This window comes from Chaetodon auriga, chromosome 13 (genome assembly GCF_051107435.1).
Source record: "Chaetodon auriga isolate fChaAug3 chromosome 13, fChaAug3.hap1, whole genome shotgun sequence".
Taxonomy (NCBI): Eukaryota; Metazoa; Chordata; class Actinopteri; order Chaetodontiformes; family Chaetodontidae; genus Chaetodon; species Chaetodon auriga.
This window is the reverse complement of record NC_135086.1, coordinates 19,523,303-19,550,024: the sequence shown is the minus strand read 5'-3', so window position 1 is coordinate 19,550,024 and position 26,722 is coordinate 19,523,303. Positions and strand designations below refer to the sequence as shown.

At 43.2% G+C, this 26,722-nt stretch overlaps 1 protein-coding gene across 1 annotated transcript in view; it reads right to left on the bottom strand.

Moving 5' to 3' along the window:
* Positions 1-26,722, bottom strand: part of plekhm3 (pleckstrin homology domain containing, family M, member 3) — a 39,640-nt gene that overhangs the window by 12,152 nt on the left and 766 nt on the right. The window contains exons 2-6 of the mRNA XM_076747503.1: positions 23,508-24,611; positions 16,370-17,479; positions 6,554-6,699; positions 5,744-5,937; positions 786-849 (exon numbers count right to left, since the gene is read on the bottom strand). Of these exons, the coding sequence (XP_076603618.1) occupies positions 786-849; positions 5,744-5,937; positions 6,554-6,699; positions 16,370-17,479; positions 23,508-24,030 (2,037 nt within the window). The 5' untranslated portion in view covers positions 24,031-24,611. The remainder of the gene's footprint in view (positions 1-785; positions 850-5,743; positions 5,938-6,553; positions 6,700-16,369; positions 17,480-23,507; positions 24,612-26,722) is intronic.

The window sequence follows — 26,722 nt, the reverse complement described above, 5'->3', positions numbered from 1 at the left end:
GGACATTTGAAAGAGCTGATCCTGTTGTACATAGTGCTATTACAGGGTATTACCCTCTCTTACTACTGTTACGACATGGACACTTGCCAAAGACACAAAGGAGAGGTTAAAGAAGGTGAGTATTATCCAATGTTTTTCCTGTTGCCAGCAAATCCAACAAAAAGACCAAATCCAACAATGTCTCCCAATATTTTCTTCTCTAGTCTGTCTGTGGCTTTCAGCTCCAAGCCTTTTAGTTTAGTGAACTGTAAATCTTTAACAAGAAGTCACAAATATAAAGCTTCATTTTCAAAAAATGGATTCATAATTTACCAAATCAACTGTCATTGTAGTTTTCAGGAAATGTTACATTAAATTTTCAGTAGTGGATTAATACATATTTGGCGCACTAGTGAGCATTTAGGGCAACATGGATGAAAAATGTTACCATGTTCATGGTAATGAAGGAACACCCAGCACAGCAGTGTACCTCACTGATGTGTTTTCAACAGTTTCTTGACAACAATGGTTCCTTGCTAGTTAGCTAAATGGGCTAAGATATTAGCTTAGCAGCTGTCAAACACTGTAGCAATGCTCATATTTCTAGATGATTTATTGAAGAAAAGGGAATTATCATTAATAGTATTCAATAGACTGAATAGAGCAGGATTCTGGGCGCTGTTAGCTGATGTAGCATTGAAATGTAACTGAACTGAAGACATATACTTTATTGTAAATCAATGCGTGTGTGTGTGTGTGTGTGTGTGTGTGTGTGTGTGTGTGTGTGCGTGTGTGTGTGCGTGTACCTGCTGCAGGTCAGCCATGGAGTACAGGTGAATGTGCTGTAACAGGTATTCCCTGGGGAAGATCCTGTGAAAAGACAAGCAAAGGTTTCAATACATCATTCTCTGAAGCAGATCATGTGTGTGACCAATCAGCAATGAGATGCTGATGAGATACTCCAACACACACACGCACACACACAAAAGAAAAAACTAAAGAAAAAGACTGGTTTGGCAGTTAAGGCCAGTCATAACCGACCGATTTCATCAAAAGTTCATCATCCTGCACCTTCAGTCAAAACAAAAAACACTATTCTCAGCTTGCTTTGACAATAATAATGGTCAAGGTATAATTACTTAGGTTTTATTGTAAGCTTTCTCCATGCACAGTACTCAGTATGGGGGGTACTAAATAATGACTCTTCATAAAAAACAGTTTTTGGGGAGCCTGAGACAGCCACTGCGTACCTGTGTGTCACTGGGTAGACTGGTGTTGATTTGTTCTTCAGGTAGCTAATGATGTATCTGATTACACACAAACTGAATGCAAGTTGGAGCTGAATTTTTTTTTTGCATTGTAAGTGAAACTGGCTGATAATACCCACACACAGACCAGTTCTTAAATAAACATCTCAGTCTTGCAAACATAAATATGGAACATGGTGTAGTTGAATATGAGCTTTACACTGATTTAATGTTTAACTAGCAGCCTTTCAGTACCTGCTGCGAGACAATGTAGTGATATTAACCTAGAATCAGCAGCATTCCACTGCCTATATGGAGGGAGAGAGAGAGAGAGAGAGAGAGAGAGAGCGAGAGACAGAGAGAGAATACAGTATATGTACATATATAGTGTTCATGTGTATATATATATATATATAAATGTGTGTGCGTGTGTGTCTGGGTTCCTCTCAGACCACTAAGATGGATGGCACCATGTTAAATCCTGTCTAAGCTGTGATGAGTGTCACCAAAACACAAGAATTGTGTGTGTGCGTGTGTGTATTCATATGTGTGTGTGTGTGCGAACCAGGCACCTCATGGTGATAAGCACCACTGATAAACTACTCTGTTTGTATGTTACCAATGGTTACCACATCAGCATTCATAACACCCTACACACACACAGACACACACACACACACACACACACACACACACACACACACACACACACACGCCTCCAGTAATCAAACACACAGGCCCCTCTTTGACCGTGTAGTCACACTGGCACTGGGCATTGATTGATTGTGCCCAGATGAACACATCCTTTAAATGTGTGCTGATATTGACAAAGGTGCTTGAGAACCAACATATTTTGGGATTAGATTACAAACAGAAGATAGTCAGATCCACGCATGTACGCCAACACCATCTGTGAGAGCTGACAGCATTTAATTGCACACTAATTCATTATCCTCTGTGCTCTTTCCAGTCAAGCTGACACACCTTCCACTGAAGTTCTGTTATCACTCAGTGAATCTGATCGTGTACTGAAGGAGGGAGAGAGATGTATGAAGTCCTGCAAATATGTGTGTGTGTGTGTGTGTGTGTGTGTGCAGGGTGTAGACAAACACATTACAATCCAAGGCAAACCAAAACAATATCTCCGCAATAAATCTTATCTTTGTCAAACTTATAACGTTTGATTTATGTTGACACGTTGTCACCAAGTGTTGATAACACTTTTTGAATGCGGTAAGTTTGTGGTGTTAACATTTTAATGATTTGTCAGCTCTCATTCAAATATATGAGGTGGATACAACCACACCTACTGCTACCACTACCCCAACCACCTAATAAACACAAGTAACCACCTGAGGCACACTGCCAAACACCTTGAACAGCCTCACAAAGACTATAAAGACTTAGGACCTATGAGCACCATGGATCATCCATCTGGTTTGGTGTACGGTTGGGCGGTGTGACAGTAATATCGTACAATGGTAGAAATGTGTCCACCAGTACAGATTTTATAATACAGTTTATACTGTGGGAGCTGTCCTTTGAGCAGTATTTACACACCGTCACTCAGTGTCTGCAGGTGAGTGGACGTGTTGTTGACACTGAGTGTAGCTGCTTCCTAGTCTTTTCTGCTTGATTGTATATTGCTTTCCACTCATTCATGGAGTCTTTCCAGTGAGTGAGAACGCATCTGACACGTGTGAAAGGACAACTCAGGACAATGCCCAGACCTGATTCTGCCGACACTGTCAAGAGTTCTTCTGCGAACAGCTTCAGTGTCTCTGCTATATTCAGGGTGTAGCGATCCAGCTGCCTGGCAAGGTCATGTGATTTGGGCAGCAGGGCCGCTTACCATAAAAATGATAATGCACCTCTGTTGCATCTGTGTTGGTCTCATTTGGAACCTTAAAGCTTCTATTTTGAAAGAAAGCTAGTTTTACTGTTTTGAGTCTTTTATTTTCGGCGTTTTTCATGTGTTATCTCACGTGAGGCAGCAGTTGTTTGTATGGAAGTCAATTAAACAGTTAAATGTGTTTAATTGTGCTCTGGTATGGTTATTTTAAGCCATCTCTTCATTAAATTGACATAACAATTACTGTGCCATGATATATACCATTAATGTGATAGAGAATTACATGTACCATGACAGAAAATGTGGCCATATTGCCCACCCCCAGTGTGCCATGTGATTCAGACCCATACGCACCCAGTTAGCATGGTCAAAGGCGAGGAATTCAAAGAGCTGGTTCGGTACTTTGAGCTAAAGTCCATTATGCCATCGAGAGCTTCTGTGACTAAATGCATTGGAAAAACACTTTGAGGAGGAGGAGAAGGATGAGCAAGCTAGCCAGTGCAGACAAGTTCTGACCACTGACTGCTGAACAGCTCTCACAAACAAAAGCTACATCACAACTTCCAGAATGAGAGAATTTGCCGATCCTTTTTGACACTATCTCAACTGCAAATGGTACAAATCTTCTGAATTTGATGCCAGCAACATGTCTCAAACAAGCTGGGACAGGAGCAACAAAAGACTGGGAAAGTCTGTTGCATCCCAACATTTTTGGAACTGGAGTTGTTCACCTTGGAAAACACTAATAAAGATCTAGCCATCTGCTACAATCAACCTCAACAACAACAACCTGCAAATAACACCCAAACATCAACAGCAAATAATTTAGCATGTATGTAGTCAGGTGCATACTCAAGATCTCTTTAACAGAGTTCACTTTGACCAAAACAAGTCCGCTGGAAACACTGAAAAGTTGGTCACTGACGTTTCAACACTGAAAACAACACCTCAGGACAGCCTCATTAGCCATAAACACAGTCACCTCTGAGTTTTATTTTCTGGGGTCAATTCACACCTTGGCTGAACTTTGATAGTAAAATCATAAACTGGTTTTACTCTGCACGTTAAGCAGGTCAAAGATTCCTTTGCAACATGGTGTTTGACAGCTGCTGCATAGGGACAGAGATACAGTGCTCTCTAACTTCCAGCCTTTAATGCCTCGTGTGGTTGTGTGTTCAGCTGTGTATCCGTGGCTCTCTGCCTGTATGCAACAGACAGCTCTCTTCAGATCCTCCCTGAAGGAGACTGATGACTAGGGGAAGATTTTAGCGCCATGGCCCTCATCAATCCTGCAGTGTTTGGAAGTGGTGGGGCACTAGCCGGCACTAGCTAATGGGACAGAAGTAAACACACAACTCCATGATGCTGCTTGTCTCTGTGTTCCAACAGAGATCCAATGATATTCCTTTTTTTTTTTTTTTTTGTAAGGCTGATAAAAAATAGCAGCAGTTTTGGTTTGAAGCTATGTGGCAAAACCCAAGAAAAGACATTTTAATAGTGGAATAAAACTGAAGAAGAACAAAGCGGTTATGAAACATACAAATCAGACTTTACAGTTTAAGCATCTGATATTCATTGACAATCAGTGTGTGTCATTCTGCATCTGTAGTTTTCCAAACTCTCATTTTCCATAAACAGAAAACATGGCTCAGGGAAATCCAAAATCAGCAGGAAGCTTCAGCTTCTCATATCATTTTAAGACTTTGTGGCATTTTTGCCTCCTTCTACTGTAACAGAGGAGGGTGACAGGAAACACGGGGAGAGTTATGATGTGATGATCTTTGACCTGAATCATAGTATACACAGACATATTTGCCTCACTCTGCATACTCCCATACACACACTAGCATATGGAGCGTCTGTGTTAGCGTTCAAAAAGCAAATTGGAAAAGAATTAACCAGAATTAGTTTCTTTGCAGAAACGATGTTCTTGTTCCTCTGGCTCAGACGCAGACCTCATTGTTAACACTTAAATTTGGAGCTATGTTCTTACTAAGAATAAAAATGGCTACACATGGTTACTGGTAAGTGAAATATGTTTGCTTTTTCAAATCATCCAGTCAGTCTGCCGAGGTAGATGATTCTCCTTTCAACGTGGCCGCTTGGATCCGAGTGTATTAGTGACCTGGACTGGGGCAAGGAGCATCAATCAGCTCACAGACAAGGCTTTCAGTGCGGGACCCCACTCAGATAAACAGTCACCCCCCACCCCCGACCATCACACATGAACATATACACACAGGCGAACATTCTATATGTATATACAGCATATACAGCACACACACAGGCATGCATGCGGATAAAAGTTATGACGACATACATGCATGCACTCAGAAACACACGTGTAAACACACGTACGCGGATCACACGGGGAGATGTGAACAGTCTGTGTGATCAAGTGTCCAGCCATCCACAGATTCATACCATTCACAGTGACTCTGATGACACAGGTGGCTAATTTTAAGCATGAAAATACTAGCTGTGTATACAAAATAATAACAAGAATACCTCCTTGCTTATCTCCTTGTTTGCAAGTAGACAGGGTTTCTTTTTATGGGGTCACGAGCCAGAAGAGGTTGGGAAACTGTGCTCTAAATTAACAGGCACTTTATAAATAAAGTTCCACAGTACAGAAATACACAACAGATGCTCGCCGCTGACCTACCTTCGTCTGAGGTCCTCCGCAACGGTTGCTCGGCAGCTGAACAGGTAGGCCCGCAGTGACTGCAGCTGCTGGCGGAGACGCAGCACGGTGCTGAGAGCCTCACAGTGCTCATACAGACAAGGGTTGAGCTGCTGGACGTCCAGCAGGGGCTCCTCGTACACAAACTCCAGGAACTCCTTGGCCTGTTTAGACACCTGAGGAGCACATCAGACTTGAGGACCACTGCACCGAGGACAGCAGATATCTAAGGGATGATACTCACAAAGATCTGCGTCCCATGATTGTAAGGGATGATGCAGAGCCTTATGCTAAGCTAATCACCAGGTAAAAAGCAGAAATACGTCATTCCTGTTAGGTGTGCTTACATGTATTTGACTTGCTACCACGGCGCTTTGCTGAATCACGTGTGTTTACCCTTGTTTGCTGCGGCCCTCTGCATTGCCAGACAGGCTCCATTCAAGTAAACGAGAGGGCTGCATTTTTTCACACAGCCGTAAAGTAAACAGAAGATTCTTTCGGTGATTCACTCAAGAAACTTGTTGAAATGAACTCACATCACTCTTTATTGAAACTGAAACGATTTAACCTCGATTTTAACACCTTTATTTGAAGAGAATAAGACTTAATAAATTGTGACCTAGACTGAGGAGAAATGGTAAAAAGTGAACAAGTTGAGGACCACATGAAAAAAAAAAAAAAAACTTATTTACTTGGCGATAAATCAAACAGATGCTCTATAACAGCACGTGTGTTTTCAAAGCTGGTACAGTAAGTAGGCATTTTCATGGAGCTGTGTGTTTGCTGTCCCACCTTGTGCTTGCTGGTGTCCCAGTTGTGCAGCAGGCGTGCTGGGATGAGGAAGGAGTTGTCCTGATGGCAGCTCTGGCAGTAGTACCAGCCACTGTAGTAGCAAACCTTTGCCTTCCCTCTGGAAAGACCGACTGGACGCTGACATCCTGAAGAGAAAGTCGCTGGGTAAGTCATCGCGTGTGTGTGTGTATGCTTATATCTTAAACACATATATGCCACGATATGACACTCTAAGGCAGTGGCACTCAAAGTGGGGGACATACAGTCACTGCAGGGGGGGGCATGCCAGAAAAAATTAAAGAACCACTGCTCTAGGGCGTCCGGTTGAATAATTTTTAAGCGTCAAAAGTGGGTTTCAAACTAACTCAACAGTCTACAATCTGAATGTGGAGCAGGTGTGAATCATCTCTGATGTACTGCACATCATCAAATGACAGCTTCAGTAAAGAGATTCACACATCTATGTGCCCTCACCGGCTCACAGGCCAAGTCAACTTTTGGTGTTAACGGTCTGCCCGAGGTGATAGAGAAGAGCAAAGATCAGGAGAACACAAAGGTTGTAGAGCAAATAAAGTGGGTGTTAATATGTGTCAGTTTATTGCCACTCAGTAAATACCACACTAATCCAGCCGAGCAAACCTGTAGATAATAAATGAGACAATTGCAGTTTAAAAGGACCTCTGACCCCAGTGAGGTCATTTGTTGTGTCACGGTCCACATCTTCTCTCTCACTCTGCTCTAAACCTGCTCGATATGAAAAGTGAGATATGTTTTGTGTGACTTGGTGTTCTATAAATAGAATTAAATTGAAAGTTGAATATAAACTGGGTGAAAAAACTATTTTATTTCACTAATCAGACAATTGTGGTAAGATCTCCAATGGAGGTGCTTTTGTCTGATTAAGGGTATTATTTCCAACCTATTTTCGACTTTTACCGTGCACATCATACAAAGAGAGGAAGAAGAAAGAAACGAGTGCTGGACTGAACATGAGCAAAACCAAAACAGTAAGCTCCACATTCACCACCACCAACTGAGTGACACTGAAATGTGAAAGTGTGTTCGTCATGAACAGCAGCATGCCGAAAACCTCATTCAACTCAGCGTCCTCTGACTGCTCATCTTAAAAAAATCCAGATTACAGACACTCTTGGACCACACGCTCACACAGAAAAAACAAGCATCATGAGCAGCAGCGGCCTTTCCAACAAACCGGTTACTCTCAGTCTTTGATTGGCCGAGCTTGTTGAAAGCTATAAACTGCCTGGCAGCCTGCAGACACGAGTCAGGGCCGACCACATGACTGTCACTTTCTCTGCCACATGCTCATTTAAGTTAGATCCTGATTCACTGGAGACAATGTGCATTTGTAATCTACTAAAAATAAGATGGAGGTGAACAAAAATATAGGCTATGAATGCAAAAGAAACCGAAGGTGTCAGCATGCTCAACTGAAGAGCCTCTCGTAATTCGCCACACACGCTGTCTGAAACTGAATCTACTACACTAGGACTGCGTTTCAGCCCACCTTTGAGTGTGGCCTTCAGGAACAGCTACACGCACGTTTGTTACTTAGTCACCAACTTCAGTTTGGGTGACTAAACTACATTTAAGTCTTAAAGTCTTTGCATGCTGCATTTTTGTGGTTCAAGTTCTGGTTCGATGACCTATCTTTATATCTCAGGTCTCCATCCACCAAAAATGTGGTGTTCTTGAGGAGTTGATGCATAAATAATGCACAGCCTCACCGTGACGTGTTATTTGCTGGAGATACAGGAAATAGCAATGACATAACTTTTGTTTTTGGGGAGGAGGCCCAACTAATTTTATTGTGTCCACTCCCACCCTTAAGCTCCTAAAACCATGTGCATCCTTCAGTTTGTCCAAATATTTTATCTACTGTTGAAATTCCTTTTAGTCTTCCTGTTTAGTTAATGTTCTAATATTAATATCCGGGTTTGCCAAAATCTACCTGCCAAATTCATGTGGAGTAATCCCTCAGACAGCAGAGTCTGAGTTCTTCCAGTAGTCACAACACAGAGGACTTCAGTAAGAAAGCTTTTTGTAGTCCTAAAAGACCAACAGATCCTCAGCTCCATTCAGGCTGATAGCTGCCCCACTGTCTGCTTTGTCTTCTCGACTCTTTAAAGTCCACCCTTCACCCAAACACCCGGACCTGGTCTGTGATCACACACAAACACCACAGCACTGCGACAGGTGTCCCTTATCCACGCAATCTCAGAGGACATGGGGCCTGGAGGAAAACATTTGCTCTTCAGCAAATGAAGAGAGCTAGAGAAGAAAAGAAACTAAAGATTGTTATCTGGGTTTTGGAAAACAGCGGCATGGAAGGCTACAGGAAAAAAAAGAAACCGAGAACGACAGAGGAAGAGAGACGTGTGTCAGCCTGTTTGTCAGCGGTGCTTCAACACAAGAAACAACATGGACTGAAAAAGGGGAAATGGAAAACAAGACAGAATGAGTAAAAGGCTATCGAGAGATGAGAGGAGAGAAGGAATTGCATGAAAGAGAAGAGTGAGATCAAACAAGGACAGATGGAGGCAGACAATGAGGAGAAGTTAGTCCGGCTACTTTTCTATCATAGACAACAATCTGTCGTCTGAAAGACACGAAGGTCTAATCAGCCCCGAGAGCTGGATTCCTGTTTTATCTGACCAACAGAAAGAAAAAACACCAGCCAGCCACACACAGACCTCTGAAAAATGAAGCCATTTAAATACTACTGATATTTTGTACACCAGGAATTGAAGGTGGACACGTTAACCGATAACACTTGAGATTCAGATTCTGGAAAGCATCAGATCAAACGCAAACTGCTTTGTGCGACTTCTGTTCGGCTGCTGTAATCCAGCTTTTTCATTATTGAGCTGATGTTCAAGTGCATGGGATCTTAATCACTCAAAACATAAAGACTGCTGACTCCATTTTCAGTTTCGCCGATGTCTGGTTGCCAGTCTGGCACCTCAGCCGCCCATCAGACACATGACCCTCATCCTGCATGTCAGATTGGCCCCTTAAGAATCTTGTGAGGCGACGCTGCTGTATGGGCTCATTCCGTTTTGCAAGGACTGGGTTGTCTGGAGCTTTTTCATTGGCAGCTGGAGTTAGGTGGTCTCAAATATATTTCTTCAGAACGGCGTCTGATGACAGTGTGAGTGACCTCCAGATGTGGTCTGGCTGTTCCGATCACAGTCTGATTGCAATAATTTCTGCCATTTTCACTGTATCCCTTCAGCATTTTATTGAGGAGCTGTGTGCTGAACATAGCAGCAACCTATAAATTATCAGCATTCACTTTCACCACTTTCCAAAGTTTAAACAATGGAAATTTGTTTTTTCTTTGAATGAAAGATGGAGAAAAAAAAAAAAAAGACAACAACAAAGTCTTATCTTTGAGAAGAAACCATGATCGAATACATATGTGCAACTCAGATTCAGGCTAATTACAGCAGTGAGCTCATGCTGTTGTTGGGGTGGATGCTCTTTCAAAAAACCACAGTCCACTGGTCGGGAGCCAGCAGGCAGAGGGGATGGTCAACAGTCAGAGAAACACTGTGTCACTTCGAGGAAAGAGCTGACCACCAGGCCGGCTCTCCGGCCAACTGTGGCCTCGATTCTGGCCTGCTGCTGTTAGGACCAGAGGAACAAAGACACATACACGTATGTACGTATGTGGCATTAAAACACTCGCTAACTAAATAACAACCTTCAACCTTAACCTCAAATTCTATATCATGAGGAGGAGAGAACACACCCACATGCGTACACACACACACACACACAGGCAGGCAAGCGTACTTCTACCACAGCAGCAGCAGCAGTCTATAATGTGCTCTGCGCAGTAAAACAAGCAGTAACAGATAATGCGTGTGGAACTGCGGAAGAAGACAAAGGATAAAAAAACAGCAGGCACATAAATCTGATGGTGACCTGATCCTGACCAAAACCTCAAGAAGCAGCAAAACAACCTCAGAGAGCACCCGGCAGGAATTCTCACCAATTAGCAGAGGGAACATTTAAGTTGACTGAACCAGCAAGGAGAGATAAAAAACCAGTGCAGCACACATCTGTTTTGTTTCTACAGATACCTAACATTTTATGTTATATACAGTCTAATGAGCAATTAACAGAACATATATAAGTATTTAGAAGTTTCTAAGCGAGTAGACACTTGGTACACCTGTACAGTCTGTTGCAATCCAATACACCTGGTCAGCCATAAAGTCAACTTTTATAATACCTTTTATGACCAGTGTTCTTGAATATGGTCACACAGGTGTTAATTACATTATAAATGTATCAAATTATATGTTGATTAATGAGGTCATAGTTTGAGCCTCATAAAGATAGACGTTAGAGCAGGGCTGTTGAACTGGACTGGCATAAGATTGAACAGGTGTCCCAAATAAAGTAGCCTCTGCTGTAGGTAAACAGAGAGTAAATGGAGAGAGTCACATCAGGTCAATATTTCTGTTCCTGTGAAAAGCTAAGGCAGGAAAAGATGACCGGATTTCCAAAAGGCACGAAGTTAAAGATGAGACATTTCTTCAATATTCTAAGCAAGATAACTTTTGTATTATCATCTTTTATAGTTTCAAAAAAAGGAAAAGGGCCTGAAACAAAGGTTTGGCGCTCTGCATGGTCAGAACTTACACACAGAACACCTCCTTTGGCAAACATCACAGCTTATAAAGGTTTTTTGTAACCAGCCAAGAGTCTTGCAGTTCTTGTTTGGGGGATTTTGGCCCATTCTTCCTGAAAAAAGCTCCTAGTTCTGTGAGATTCTTCAGTGGTCTTTCATGCTCGGCTCTTTTGAGGTCAATCCACAGATGATGTTTAGGCCGGAGGACTGTGAGGGCCACTGCAAAACCTTCAGCTTGCGCCTCTTGAGGTAGCCCACTGTGGATTTTGAGGTGTGTTTAGGATCATTATCCTGTTGTAGAAGCCATCATCTTTTCAGCTTTTCGACAGCCGTGTGATGCTTGCTTGCAGAATTTGCTGGTATTTATGTGAATCCATTTGTAGCTCTACCAGTGAAATGTTCCTCGTGCTTCTGGCTGCAACATAAGGCCAAAGTATGATCGATGCACCCCTGTGCTTGACAGTTGGAGAGGTGTTCTTTTCATGAAACTCTGCAGCCTTTATGTCCAAACACTCTGGCTCATTGCAGCAAGAAAGTTCTATTTTAACTTGATTAGTCCACAGGACGTGTTTGTTTCTTTGCAGACTTCTGACTGAATTTTGTGGTGAGGTAAAGGTAAAGACTTTGGTAAAGGTCATCTGAGAGCTCACATCTCTTGGGAAGCAAACTTTTGCACTGTGCTCCTTTTTCCCCTCTGAATTTTTACAAAACAACACAAAGTGCACTAATCTTGCTTAAGGATTTCTGTATGTACAAATAAGATCAAATGCAAAAGTGAGAAAGTAAATAAAGTATCAGTAAGTATGTATAAATATGTAACATGTATGTATATAAAGTATATAAAAGTATTTACAAGCTTTCTCAGGTTCAGTATTGACAGAGATGAACACCTCTGAAAAGGATTCGTGACCCCAACAGGAAAGTTGGTTAGCTGCTGTAGCGGTGTGTTTTCTGTCCTCCTGATTACTGTCAGAAGGAAAAAGGAGGTCCTGACCACACTGTCCATAAAATCATTTCCAGTGCATGACAAAAAATGATGTTTAACCTGTCACTGATGTCAGAAAAGGAAATAAATCCAAACTTAATTTATAACAACTAGCATGTGTTGTTTTAGAATCAACAGCTCCAAAACGCTGTAACACTCATTGCCTTCAGATGGCGCACCTGCTCAAACGGCAGTATTATGCAATACTCTCTTTGCCTGAACGAGGCAACATCTACATCACCATTACCATTATTATTAATATCATTATCATTATTAGTAGTAAGTAAAATCACTACATCAGCCACATTTAACCGCCTACAAGCAACACTTACACTCTATTTTCTACATTTTCAGCGTTGACCACCGTAACCTTTTTCCATTTTCACCAACTACCATAACTCTCATGAATGCCACCTTCTTAATTTAAGGAGTAACTCTGAATACTTTCTGCTGCAAACTACTTCCTCCATTATCAGCACACAGTAACAACTGCTTTCTCTACTCGTCTCTGATCTTTTATGGGTCTTTCTGGGACGAAGAGAAAGGGGGACAGAGGGAAAGATGAATGGGAATTCAAACGTAGCTCAAAGGTCTACCGATTGTACTGCGGCTCTCTGTAGTGAGAGAGGGTCACTTTGACCTGCCCAGGGAGAGTGTGCGCTGGAGAGAGAGAGCAGCACAGAGACAGAGAGAGAGAGAGAGAGAGAGAGAGAGAGAGAGAGAGAGAGAGAGAGAGAGAGAGAGAGAGATGACATCAGGGCAAAAAAGGGGCTCCCGCTTTCATCTGCCCGCCGCTGGTTTAAAACCAACACACCTCCGAGAGGACGCTGGTGTGTGTGTGTGAGTGTGAGTGTGTGTATGTGCGTGTCATGTACATGTGTGTGAATTAAAACTGAAAAGACGAGAGAAGCCCGAGCTTTGATGTGTCTCATTCACACTGACCAAACACTCGAATGAAAATGTGCACAAATGGAGGGTACTATGAGTAAGACAGTGTGTGTGAGAGAGAGAGAGAGAGAGAGAGAGAGAGAGAGAGAGAGAGAGAGAGAGAGAGGCTGTCGATCTTTTGATGTGAGCCCACCTACTTCCTTGATTCCCTTATATCTACTGATTCCTACTTCACCCGAAGCCCCCCTGTCCAACAGATTCACATGGTCTGTTGGGGGCCTGAGAATGTGGTCCTGTGCAACAACAGGGGTCACCAAACCCGAGGATACACTCTGCACAGTACGTGTGTGTGTGTGCGTGTGTGTGTGTGTGATGAGGGGTGATGGGGAGTCACGGTCTTCAAACGAACACTAACCGTTTCCTTCAAAAGGAACCAAAAACGTAGCAGTTCCTATGTGTAATTAGTTGAATACATTTCACATTTTGATGTTAAATAACCAATCACTCTATATGTATGGATGGACGTAGCATGCATATGCAAAGGGCAGACTTGAAACAAGTTCAAAGAGAAAACAGCGGAAACTAAAGTAGCATGCTGAACATCAAGAGATCTTGTTTAGATTAGAGGCTTGGTATAGTATGAATAATCCCACATGCATTCCGGTTAACAACAGAAGATGAATTCAATGAATTAGGCTTATGGGGTTTTGAGGGCCAATATGAGTGCTTACCATTTGTCTGTAAATATTCATGAATAATAGACTACTGCAGCCAAAGCACCAAGTCCAAATCAATTTACTACGAACACAAATAATGTGCAAATTTCAAGATTCCTCCTAAGATGCAAACCTTTAAACAGCTCACCAATGCAGAGCTTCATTCACTGTAATCATCACTGTGCAATAAATATGTAGCATGACAAAGTGGCTGTCAGCATAGATGAGTGACACGGACTAATAAACAGGGCTGCAAACAATTACTATCCAGTGAGTATGTTGATTATTTTCCATCAAACTTTCAATCTATGAAATGGCAAAAAAAAAAAACAGAGAAAACAGAGCCTAAAATCCAAAGATATTCAATTTCCGATAATATCAAGCACAGAACAGCAGCAGTTCTTCACGTTTGAGATAGGTGTTGTCTGCAGTTAAATTTAAGATGATTATTTCAGGACTCAGACAATAACTTGAGGACGTAAAAGCAATTTTGAGGCTTGAATTTAAATTGTGTTAAAGACTTTACTTCAGGACCTGCTGAGCAACACTGCAGGAGACTAAGAACGGATACATTCAGATAAATGAAGGGGGATGGAGGGAGGAAAGGAGACAAAAAGAGGGAGAGGCTGTAAGTCTGAATGAAGTGGTGAAAGGAAAAAGAAAGAAAGGGAGGAAAAGAAGGGAAATAAATGCACTGAGCGAGCAGAGGTGTGCTCTGTATAGAAAATGGACGTATCCAGCTGTCCCTCCCATCCAGCTCTACCCAGAAACCCTTCAATCAAACAACTGCGATCAAGCCTAACCACTGTACCATCCCCAGGCCGCTTTCATTCGCTCTCATTCATTCATTCATTCATCCATTTTTCCTCTCCTCCGGTGCTTTAAGCCTACCAATTATCATCAGTTGCCCCCAGACGGCCTCTGTCCTTGTTCCTGTTTCAGCTGGCCTTTCAAACAGCCCTGCATTAATAAGCCAGTTGTTACAAATAAAAAGGGAGGTGAGCGGTGATTATTCAAAGCCCTCCTACGAGAGAGAGAGGAAGCCCACGTTTCACACCCAGGGAGAGCAAAAGCACCGCCTGCCATTTATGGGTCTGTCCAAGGGTCTGGCATGGAGACGAACAGGGGAAACAATAAAGGAGGGAGAGAGGCTGTAATGGTTCAGGTTATGAAAAAGGGTACAGACTAAATACTGAAAAACACCCCAAACCACTGACTGACAGGAAATTGTGGACGTATTCAAAGAGACAGCATCCTTCATACATCTGCTCAACAGAATGAAAATACTGTGATGAAACCACTGAAACCAGTTTTGGCTTCATATCAAATAAACTCAAAGTCTCTGCATCAGTCAAAAACATGTTTTTGGTCTTGCTCCATGCCAAGAGAAGGCTTCTTTTCCATGTTTGTTTGCAGAACTTTCTTTAAATCTGAGTTTAACACGCGTCCGTACCAGCAGGATTTAGTGACATCACAAGTAATTGAACTTTTTGGTGGCAAAATCACATTAGACACAAATTACTACTCTGATTTAAATGTCTTTAAGCACAGGGAGTTGGGGGTCAGATAGTCTTTCTAATGTGAAGCAGAGGAAGCTATTATTAAAGCCAATGGTGGCAGAAGAATCTGAATCCATAATTAAGTAAAAGCAGCAACACAACAACGTGAAGTAATTTAACCTTTCATTTACATTTAACTTCAGTTTAAAAACTAATTGTGGGCAGTGGTGAGATGACCAAGTGGGAAGTTGGACATGTCCTTTAGCGCATGTTGTGTCTCATTCTTTACAGTACAAATAGTAAAGATATACACAAAATGAATGTAGCAAAGGACATTACTTACCTGCCAAAAGTATAGTGTGAGGATTAGTATATCGTGTATGCTTTATAGTACAGTATCAACAGCAGAGTGGATTTGGTACACAGCTTCAGAATACTTTTATCTATTTTGACTTTCTTATAATTGGTCCAATAATTCGGCCCTTCATTGCTCAATTTTAGTGGACAGTGTCTATTAGAGATTGAGAGGAAATAATGTGAGACGTTAACTGTCTATCAGACATTGTTAGTAAGGAAAGCTGAGGCATGTAATGCCTCCATTATGTCTGTGTAGAAAAAAAAACATTAACCTGACTTGATTCCACACTGCAAAGCAGTGAAAGGAGGCACTTTGTTGTGACCTGTACTGCTGACCACACATTATACTCCCACTTTTCCTGTTTCTTCTTTTCCTGTTAAAACATGGTCGAATCTTATTGCATTTCAAGGTGCAACGCAAGAGGACCGTGTATCAGGAGACGAGTGAAAGGAGACCAGCGGGGTATCTCTATACCTTTACTACATTTGGAAGCCAGTTAGGTGAGGGTTCTTAAGATTGTGGATGCCATGCTGAAATCTTCTATCTTTTATGAGTAAATGTGTGTAAATTTGTGTTGGAAACATGACCAATGTACACACAATCTAATCTGGCGAAAAGAAAACAGGAAAACATAGAAAAAAGTACAGTTTGTGCGTGTGTGTGTGTGTGTGTGTGTGTGTGTGTGTGTGTGTGTGTAGGTCATTTACCTGCACACCTGAAGCTCTGGGCCGTGAGCCCCTTCTCCACAGCCAGACAGGTGAGAATACTGAGGAAACTGGTGGTGACTGACTGCCGCTTGGCTCTCTGGGCCTCTCGCTGTCTCCTCTCCCGGGATGGTTTTGATCTCAGCAGCACTCCCTGGAGGCTTGGAGCACCTTCTCCTGATTCCACTCCTTCTTCTTGAGCAGGTCTCTGTGCTGCAACCGCCTCCCGCAGAGCCTCCACCCATTCCTGGGCCTTGAGCTGGTCATCTGCCCGAAGCCTAAGCACCTCTTTGGGGAATACTGCCTGGAAGCAGTCCCCTCTATCTGTCCATGGCTCTCCGTTCTCTGGCTCCTGGTCATGCTGCACAGCCAAGCAGGAGGCCAGGGAGTACTGGAGGACAGGCTGGGACACAGACCCACGGCCCTCAGTGGGGAAGGCCCGGAGGGCAGATCTGGTCAGGACGAAGGTAAAGGTCAGCCAGTTGTTCTGATCCATCAGCTGGTGGAGCAGTCCAGCTTTGAGGACGTCCTGGCAGTAATGGGTGAACAGAGGAAGGGTGGTGGGTCTGCTCAGGACACCAGAATTCAGCTGGAGAGAGAGCGACGCCTCTGCCGAGGTGGAGGTGTCGCTCTCACCATCAGGGCGTGTGTCGAGCCCCGATGGAGAGGGCGACGAGGAGGGCGACATGGGCGCGGGAAACTTGGCGACCTGTTGGTTTTCCACTCCATTGTTAGGCTGGCGGGTCTCCTGCCTCACAGGTCTGGCCGCCTGCACCTTCTCCCACATCAGCCGCCTCCACTCCATGACCTCCCATTGGCTCGACGCCCTCAGCTGGAGACGCGTGCTGTTGAAGAACAAAGCCTGGAGCGTGCGTTGATCGGCGGGTTGGGCGATCTGGCCAGGCTGGCTGCATGGAGCTGGTGAGATGACGCTCTGGCAGTGTGACAGAGAGTAGGCGGTGCCCAGCTGGCGGTTGGCGCTGCTGTCCAGAGTGTACAGCCGAAGCTCACAGGGAGTCAGCTCGACGTGGCAGGGCGTCCAGCGGCCCCGGGGACCCTCGCGCTGCTCCATCTGACCCTGCTTCACCACGCTGCTACTGCTGCTTTTATCAGCTGGACAGAGATACAGAGAGGGAGGACAAAAGGGACAAAAGAGTGAGTGTTCAGGGTAACCACGTCTGAGACAACAAGCAGGTTTATTCAGAAACACCTATACCACTGGTACAGGTCACATGATCTATGGGCACAAATAGCAGGTCAGATACTAGATAGATAAGCTTTAGTACTCCTCTCAAAACCCAGTGAAAGCGTCAAACATTCACACAGACAGCTGAGAAAAGTCTGGGATGTTTTGCAGTTTCAGTAACTGTTCATGGTGTTTTCCACCAACATATTTCTTATATTCTTAGTGCTGTCCTTCTGAGCCATATAATGTATCTTCTGACATTAACTTGAAATCTAATAGGGAGGATCAAACACAAATTTCACATTTGGGATAATTGCTACTTTTCTATCCATGTGGAAATGGAACTGGTTAAATAAACCACTTAAGAAATCAAATGTGACGGCATGGCGAGAGATTGATGGACTGTGAGTGCGTCTCCTCAGATTGATATCAGGAGCTGTTGGTAAATGTTCTCTGTTTGTCAGGAGGCTGATGGTTCTGCGGTGAACTGGAATTTCACAGATCTGTTGTGCTGACATGGCCGGTCGTGGGAGAACTCCAGCAGCTCCGTAATTTTTTAGCCCCACCTAAAGCCATACCAGCCTCCAACACAATGTCCAGACAAGCCTCTCAAACCACTTCTGCTCCATGACCCATTTCTAAGCCATTAATGCATATGTTATAAATAATCACTTAGACAGTGAAATGCAGTGAACACGCTACTTCTGACAGAGCTGCAAGGCTACGAGGACGCAACAGCACTGAACACATGTAGTGCATTTAAGTTAAGGAGAAACTGTGAGTGTTTGAAACATACAGATCAATGTTAAAGAGTACTGAGCTGTAGAGGTGGTTTGAGGCATTTCTATGGACAGTTTTTAGTGCATACTTGGGTCAAGTTACATGCAAGTTACATTTCTGGACATCAACCATGGCAGTGAACTGCATCGTTTGTCCTCCTGGTTTGCAGCCTCCTCTCCCTCTATGTCTGAATCCTTACACCTCTAATTAGATGGGCCAGTTTCCTACACAACATAGCTTGAAGCTTATCGGAGGTTTTGGGGAGTGCTGGTATTTTGGCAGGAGATAACCCTGCGCTGGCGTTCAGAGGTGCTCCTCTGAGAACATTTCTTGTCACCACGGCAGGAAGAAGCAGTATTGTTAAGGAGGCCACTAGGCAAACTGCCCCACTTTCCTAATCTTAAGGCCAGTGGAACACTCTCTTTGTCTCCATCCTCTCACTGTCTGCTGCTCAGCTGGCTTGCTTTACCCTCATTTATGTCTTTCCTCTCTCGGTCTGCTCTTGTGATTATGGTGTGTTTTCTCCTTGATTAGGAGGGGTTCAGACTCAGGTAGACAACAGACGTGACCTCTGCTAGGACACAAAACTGGGCCAGCCTTTATCATGAGCTGTGCTGCATTCATCCTGTCTGAAAAAGACACAGAAATACAGTATGTATTGGTCAGATGCCAGCCAGAGGCTAATCTATCCGACTGAACAGAGTGTTAATACGCTGGTGAAGGTTAACTAATGATAACGCTTAGAGCCTGATGGGTTCTGGGTTTTGGGGGCTAATACATAAACACATTTTGGGATAACTATGCTGGTGTTTAAAGATTTCACAGTCAAGATCAATTTTACATTAAAATAAGGAACAGCAAATGTATGACTATAAATGACTAAAGTGCACAATATAATAAACTTGAATTAGGAAAAGTCAAATACACATCAATATGCAGCCAATTAAACATGTATTTCTGTAGTTAACTGCCCTGCAACTTCCTTATGCACATCCACCACCATGTGCATCATATGTAACAATGTGTGTATAATAGATGTATAATCTTCAGTCAGCCAGCACTTTTCAAAAAGACATGACAATGTCAGCACTCTATAAAATAGCATTAGAATTCTGATTAAAACCCATAAATAAGCTTTAGAATTCAGTTTTAGCAACACAAGGCTTTTTGAAGTCCCTGTATCTGCAGACCTTTGCTTCAAGAAGTGCATACAAAGGTCAAACTCAAGGTGCAGCAATGACTCAGCTTGTCAGGTATCCGAATCATTTCGAAAAACAAACTTTACATGCCAGCAACCAGCGGATGAACGTTTTGGACCCGTGGCCACAGGTCAGTGGTTTAAGCACCCAGCATTTCACATCACCCAATGAAACCAAACATTGGTCACAAACAGATGAGTCTTCAGGTCTTAAGAGGGGCAGAAAGACTGTGACCTATTCTATGAGATGTTGTACTATCAACTCAACATGTAATAAAGATCTGCTTCATATTGAAATTGTTGCTGAAATGCTATTAAAACTATGGTCATACTGGGCATCTAAGCTTAATTTAGCGCAGTTTAAACCTTAATATCTAGACATCTTTTAATGTGGAGGCAGGTTTACTTAAAAATAACAACAATCCCCTGCTCCCCTCCCCTATACCAAACCCACAAACTGATTTAATTGTAAACCCCCAGCAGGAGCAGTCTAATTGGCAGATATTGCATTTTGTTCCTTTAACATGCTAAATCACCCAAGGAGGGGAAAGGCAAAGCTAAATCCTTCACAGCTCCTGTTCAGTAATCGGTGAGAGTCAAGTGCTTCATCAATCTTATCAAAACAGCAGCAGACATGGTGTCACTCCAGGTCTCGGACTTTGCATGTTAACAAACCTTCTGGCAAAGGAACAAATGAATAATGCAAATAAGTTTAGCTGGAATCAAGTCCGGCTGATTGGCAGTCTTCACGCTTGGGAGGGTCGAGATGAGAATTAGGCATTGTGACGAGGAAAACTGCTCTGTTCAATTAGCCTTCATCTCCACCTGGTAGGGTTTGACATCGCACTCCAGAAATAGTCTAATACACACACACAAGCCTTCAACCAGAATTAACACTTTTCTCTCAGCGCCGCAAATTAACTATCCAGAACTGCTGCCCTCAAGCCAATCGAGACGCAAGCCTCCGCTTCAGCCTTAAACAAGCAACCTCGCCGCTGATTAGGTGGCCAGTCATAATATTACGTGCCCTTTTACAATCTGACAGACTCCCACAGTTTCCTGGATACCAGAGTACATACAGACTGCAAATGAAAAAGCAGGAGCAGGACCCTGCAGCCACAGACAAGAAGCAGGGTTTATTAAGCTGGTTGCAATCTGCAACCTCACTGCTAGATGCCACTAAGTCCTCAACACTGGACCATTAAGCATATAAAGTGTAGACAAACAGATTTAGAGTTATGTTTTCCAGGAGTGAGAAGTTACACATTGGTCAATGTCTAACAGCTGCATTTAAGTGACTGTCTGCGTGTGTGTGTGTGTGTGTGTGTGTGTGTGTGTGTGTGTGTCATCTATGACCAAATACAATGGAAAATCCCCAAGGCGAGTAAGATTTGGGGGAAAAAGGATGTGTGTCATGAATGACGTGTTGCAGTGGGCTCAGATCCATCAGAAGCACGAACGTATGTGCACACCGTTGGCACAAAGACACAGAAGCAGCTCTTGGCATTGCAGACCACGATGAAGATGCAAAGATGAAACCCAAAGCACAGAGCACAGGCAGCAGGGAGCAGTAACTGCCAGGCTGGGTTTGACGAATCACACTGAAGGTGCGTTCGTGAGGGCTATTTTGCTTCTGTTTGTATGACTGTGGCAAATAACAGTCGTTTGTTTATTTCTTTATTTTTCAGCGCTCACGGACTCGTCGTACAGCAGCACTTGGGAAGTGTGCCTTCATGTGTTTTGGGGGAGTGGCTTTGGAGGCATGCCTGAGCGGAGGGATGGGATTCTGAAGGTTTCCTCTAGAACAAGACTCTCTGAAACCAGAACTGTTTTAGGAGTTCTGCTCCGTTCTGTGTGCTTTCTCTAGAAAATCCTACTGCACCATCACACACAGTCCACCTGCAGCTGAGAAGAAACAACGGAGGTGAACTAAAGTCCACAACACAACCTCAATCTGCAATAAAACAGGAAAAAGCATCAAACGCTCAAACAGTCTTTTAGAAGCCAGAACCAGGAAATATTTGCCTTTTTGTTTGATAAATGACTTAAACAATGAATCACTTGGGATTCATATTTTGTCGATTGAGTCATTGAGATTTGTATTGTTCTTCCACACAGAGACTGTGTATTCGCACAAACAGTATTCAGGGGACTGTACTAGCTAATTAACTGTGACGGTCTGGAGGTCTGCTGTATCAAATCCTGCCAATACCAACTTGGTGTATTAACCAGCTTTTGTTGTTGTTCTGTTTTGTTCTTTACAAGCTCAGTCTGCAACATTATAAACCACAAAAAGCTGCACACATACAGCCTGTTCGGTCCTACACATACATGTATGTTGTGTGCGCGACAATGACGATCATTTTCATTTAGCGTCTAAACATCCCAGGCTCTCACTAATGGAAACATAAACAGGCAACTTTTTTCCAATGTGAATGAAGAGGCATAGCGAGGCCGAGCTAACTCACTCTGCCTTCTGCTTATTACCGTCCTTCTCTTCCTACTTCTCTCCTTTCAATACACATCGAGCCAAACTAAATAGCCTGATGCCTTTCACACATATGCTAATACTAAATAATCCTGCCAGTATCAGGGGGCGGGTAATTGGGTTGCCTCTTCTCTCGCCTCATTTGAGTCCATTTGCTGACAGGATTACAGGCTATTATCCCTCAGGATCCCTTAGGATCTCTTTAGGCCTTCAGATGGCAAAAACACACAAACAAATGGTATGAGTGCGTGTGTGTGTGTGTGTGTGTGTGTGTGTGTGTGTGCGCGCGCGTGTGTGTGTGTTGGGTTCTCTGCCTGAATACTGACTGTCATAGCACAGCTGTGTCATTTCAAGTTATCATCATCTTCTATCATTATTGCTTTCTCTGAGGATGCTTCAACATAAGTACAGCGTACGCCCCAATCTGCAGAACAAATAGTCCAGGACTTCTGTCCTCTGAAAGCCTCTCAAAGGCTGAGAAAGCTTTCCAGTGAATGGACGGTCGATCCGAGCACAGGAGGAGGAGGTGTGCTCCTCTCTGACAGGTAGGGGCCGGCCCATTGGCTAAGAATGGCTTCAGGTTTAATGAGTTGCTTAACAGAGGACATGACATCATTTTTAATGAGTCAAAGCAAATTGCCAATTAGGCAAATCCGATGCGATTAAAGGGTCAGTTTGCCCAGATTAGAAAGTATATGTTTTCCCACTTAGCTTTAATGATTGTTTTGCAGATACTAGTTTGGGCTTAATTTCTCAGGGTTTTCATTTATCTGCCGCTGAGACTAAGCCACCACCTCAATACATGGAGGTTAATGGAGTTTTGTTTGTGGTGCTCGCAGCATTAAAAGGTGCATTTAGAAAACTCAGCAGCAACATGTCTTTTCAGAAACAGTGTCCCAGTTACACTATGGTTAAATACAACCAGAGGTATTGTGATTTGGCTCTATATAAATGAACTTAACCTAACTTGACTTTAAAGGACAGCTAACTCTGTAAAGCGGTAAAACTGCAAAGCAAAGTCTCAAATAATATGCAGGTTTCAAACATCTCACAGTATATTTCATCATATTACCCATAACTGTCCAATGGAAACCACTGACAAAAAAAATGAAAAGAAGGAAAACGAAACATACTGCAGCAAAACTTCTAAATTCATGTAATACATAAAAATAAGAGAGAACATACAAATAGAAAAACAGCTAATTTTCTATGTCACCTCACCGTTTTAAAATGTTAATTATTTTTTTAATTCATCATTTCATCTTGAACACTTCTCCAAGTCATGTACAAATTATTTATATAGTCCAACATCACAAATCATACACTTTTGTATTGTGTGAAAATGCTGTCAATACATTTTCAACTAATTGATTCACTGACTAATCTTTTCAGCTCTATCACAGACATGAAAGATTTTGTCTCACAAGTTCATAACAACCACTTCCTAAATGCCCTCACACAGAGACTCACACTGGGGACGTGAACTCACCCTCTTGCTGGTGGTTGAGGATCATGTTCTTCAGAGTGTTGCAGTCAACAGCGGGCAGTCCGTTATCTGTGTACGCAGACGGCCGGTAGTTGACGTCTGACCTGGATCGGCTGTGTCCCTTCTTGAAGGCGGAGTTGGACGAGGAGTTTGCGGTGTTGTTGGTGCACTCCTTGGTGTGGGCTGCTAGGTCGTTGGTGGAGCGTGCTCGGTTTCTCTTGCCGTGCCTCAATCCCATCCCCAGCCCCAACACGCTGAAGTTGTCGGCCCAGGCCAGACCGAGGGGCCCCACCTCAGGCTGCTCCCCTGCCAGCAGGTTCCACACGCCGCTGGAGCTCAGCTTCCCCAGCGCTGCGCTGGAAACCTCCTGTAGCTGCTTGGGCTGCCTGGACGGCTGGAGAGTCCCTGTCTGACTCTGGCTCGGACCTTGGCCTTGCATCCCATCCATGCAGTGGATAAAGTCCTCGGTGGCCTCGAGAGCCGGGCTGATATCGCCCACCATGTCAAGCTGCTCGAGACCTTCCATGGCTGGGCCTTCCCCTGAGCTGCAAGTCTCACAACTAGATGGTTTTCCAAAATGGGCACAAAAACCCAGTTAGCAGCATCGACATGTCCAACAAACCAAACTAGCCGTCAGCTGGTCTTTTAGGTGTGTTGGCAAGCTGGGAATGAGTGAGGAAGATCCAAGCAGCCTGCAGGCTTCACAGACGGCTGTCTGAAGCCAAGTTAGAGGCCTGATCTCCCCCAAAAGACGGGGCCTTCGTCCAAGGTTACAGGCTTCTTTTTCAGTGGCGTGTCTCGAGCTCTGGAGGGGAAGACAACTACCTCTCTGGGGAAAGCTACTGCGGCTTTATGCCAGAGCTGAACAGGACTGGCAGTGGCCAGGGACTCCCCAAATGAGCCAATCTGGGTGGCAAACTACATTTCTTAGCCAGATACACAAACGTCGGGGAAAGAAAAAATGGTAAATTCCCCTCTGCTCAGCCTGAAATGTCCAGAGGATATGAAGTCAAAATCAACCATCAACTTTTTTTATCTGTGTTCTTTTGGGCTCTTGGCCCGTGAGGTGGCCGTGAGGTCATCAGATGGAGACTGTTTGTGGCTCCACTGTAACAGAATGGAGAGAGAAACAGGAAATCGTAAAGAGGAAGCATGCCAAACAAAGAATAGAAACACAGCTGACAGCGAGAATAGTGATTCATTTCTACATCAAACCGCGCTTCCTCAAACTTGAACTAAAAGCTTTGCCAAGAGAAAAGTTAGGATAATGAAGCCTCTAGTTTAACAACTTTAAGCATCAAACTACCTACCCACCAACAGTATCTTCATCACACTGACACCAGGGCTTCACAGATTCCTCCTCAGCAAATAGAAACGATCATCCTCCCTTACATGCCCTGATGAAATAACACTGGACTTCCTCCTCGGCTGCTTATCACTGAACTGAGCAGGCAGAGAGGAAGCGGGCCTGGGTGGGGTTCCCATCCATCTGCCCGTCTGCCTGTCTCTTCTGGTTTTCTCCACTCGTTTGTCTCTCTCTCTCTCTCTCTCTCTCTCTCTCTCTCTCTCTCTCTCTATACCTCTTTCTTTCTTGTTTCTGCTCTCTCACCCTCATTGATTTTCTTCTCCTCCACAGCTCAGCCTTTTACTTTTCTCCATATATGAATTATTTAAAAACCATTACATCACTGCAATTCAATTTCTCATCGGATCAGGCACGAAATTGAATATTTACAATTTATCCTTGATAGTTTCTTGGAAATACAAAGGAGAATATCATCACACATATTACTGTGACTTTAATGCTCTTTATGGATTTTATTTGGGCATTTATTAACTCACATGCACCACGCTTTCACGATTAAGACCATGCATCCACTGCTGCATAGCACTAAGACATTTAGTGCTGGTGAACAGTAACAACATTAGAATGAAAGTTCTGACCTGCTGAACTGTTTCACGATTTCAATCCCAGTGAATTTCTACTTGGTCACTTTCTGTCTAAAATGTATTTTTGATTTCATTAGACAATTAAAAAAAACAGAAACTGACAAAAAAAAAAGTGAAAATGAGATGTAAATTGCACTAATACAGTTCATGTGTTTTAGAAGCATTTTTGTTATATTTGTTGATAAACTTTTTGCACTCTGACAATCAATAAATCAAATGCTCTGACAAAACAAAAAAAAAAAAAGAAAAATATCCAGTACCTGAGGCTGCTGCAGGCCTGTAATAAGCCCACCAGCCTGTCTAACTACACATTGTGAGCACTTGTTTTGGGGGCAATGGACATGCATGTTGTTTACATTCATTATGGTAATGTTAGGTGTTTTCTTACGCATTAATGAGATATGAGGTAGTTGGATACAGTTAGCAATGACAAAAATGTGTTGCACTCCTCTCAACGCTCTCTCGAGCAGTAGTCAGCCAGTGTGTGTTCACGTGTTTTAGGGAAGTGGCTTTGGAGGGAGACATGAATGTAGGGGACGGATTTATCAGGCGGGTACTTTCAGAAGTTAGCTTACTCTTCTCTAACGTTACCAAACCCGGCTTTAAAGCTTTATTAGCTGCAAAAACATAAGGATCGCAGCTTTGCTGAGACCAACTCTAGTACTAGATTACAAGAAAAGAATAATTTTCAATTTCTATCATGACATCATCTGCCTGCAGATAGAGCTCTGACCTAGCTGAGCATCATCATCAAGCTTAATTAGTCACCGAGCTTCCCACTGAAACTCATGTTGACTCACACAGGCTGTCAAGCCAACACTGGCCAGGAAAGCGTAGAGTGGAATACTTTGTGAACTCAAAAACAAAGTGTGACACGACTGATTTTGGCCAGTAAAGTACTGAAGTACTTATTCCATGTTTCAATCCCATCACTATTCCCTAAATGTGTAGTGTACACTGCACATTTTCCATCTAATTTGGCCTGATAATCAGACTCGACTGCCATCTTGTTTCACTTCATTACTTTAGTGTACTTGAGTTCAATCAGTAAGGTAAGATATGGACAACAATTCAGGGCTCTCTAACAAGGTGACATCTGTTTGTGTTTTAGTGCACATTTACGTGATACAGATGTACATGTATTTTTATTTTCTGCGAGAGGTACACAGAATTTTCTAACACATTAAAATAATGATTTCTACTTCTAGGGAAGCCAGAAATATATGGTACATTAAAGATAAAAAGGGATTAAAAAGATAGTGTCCGCA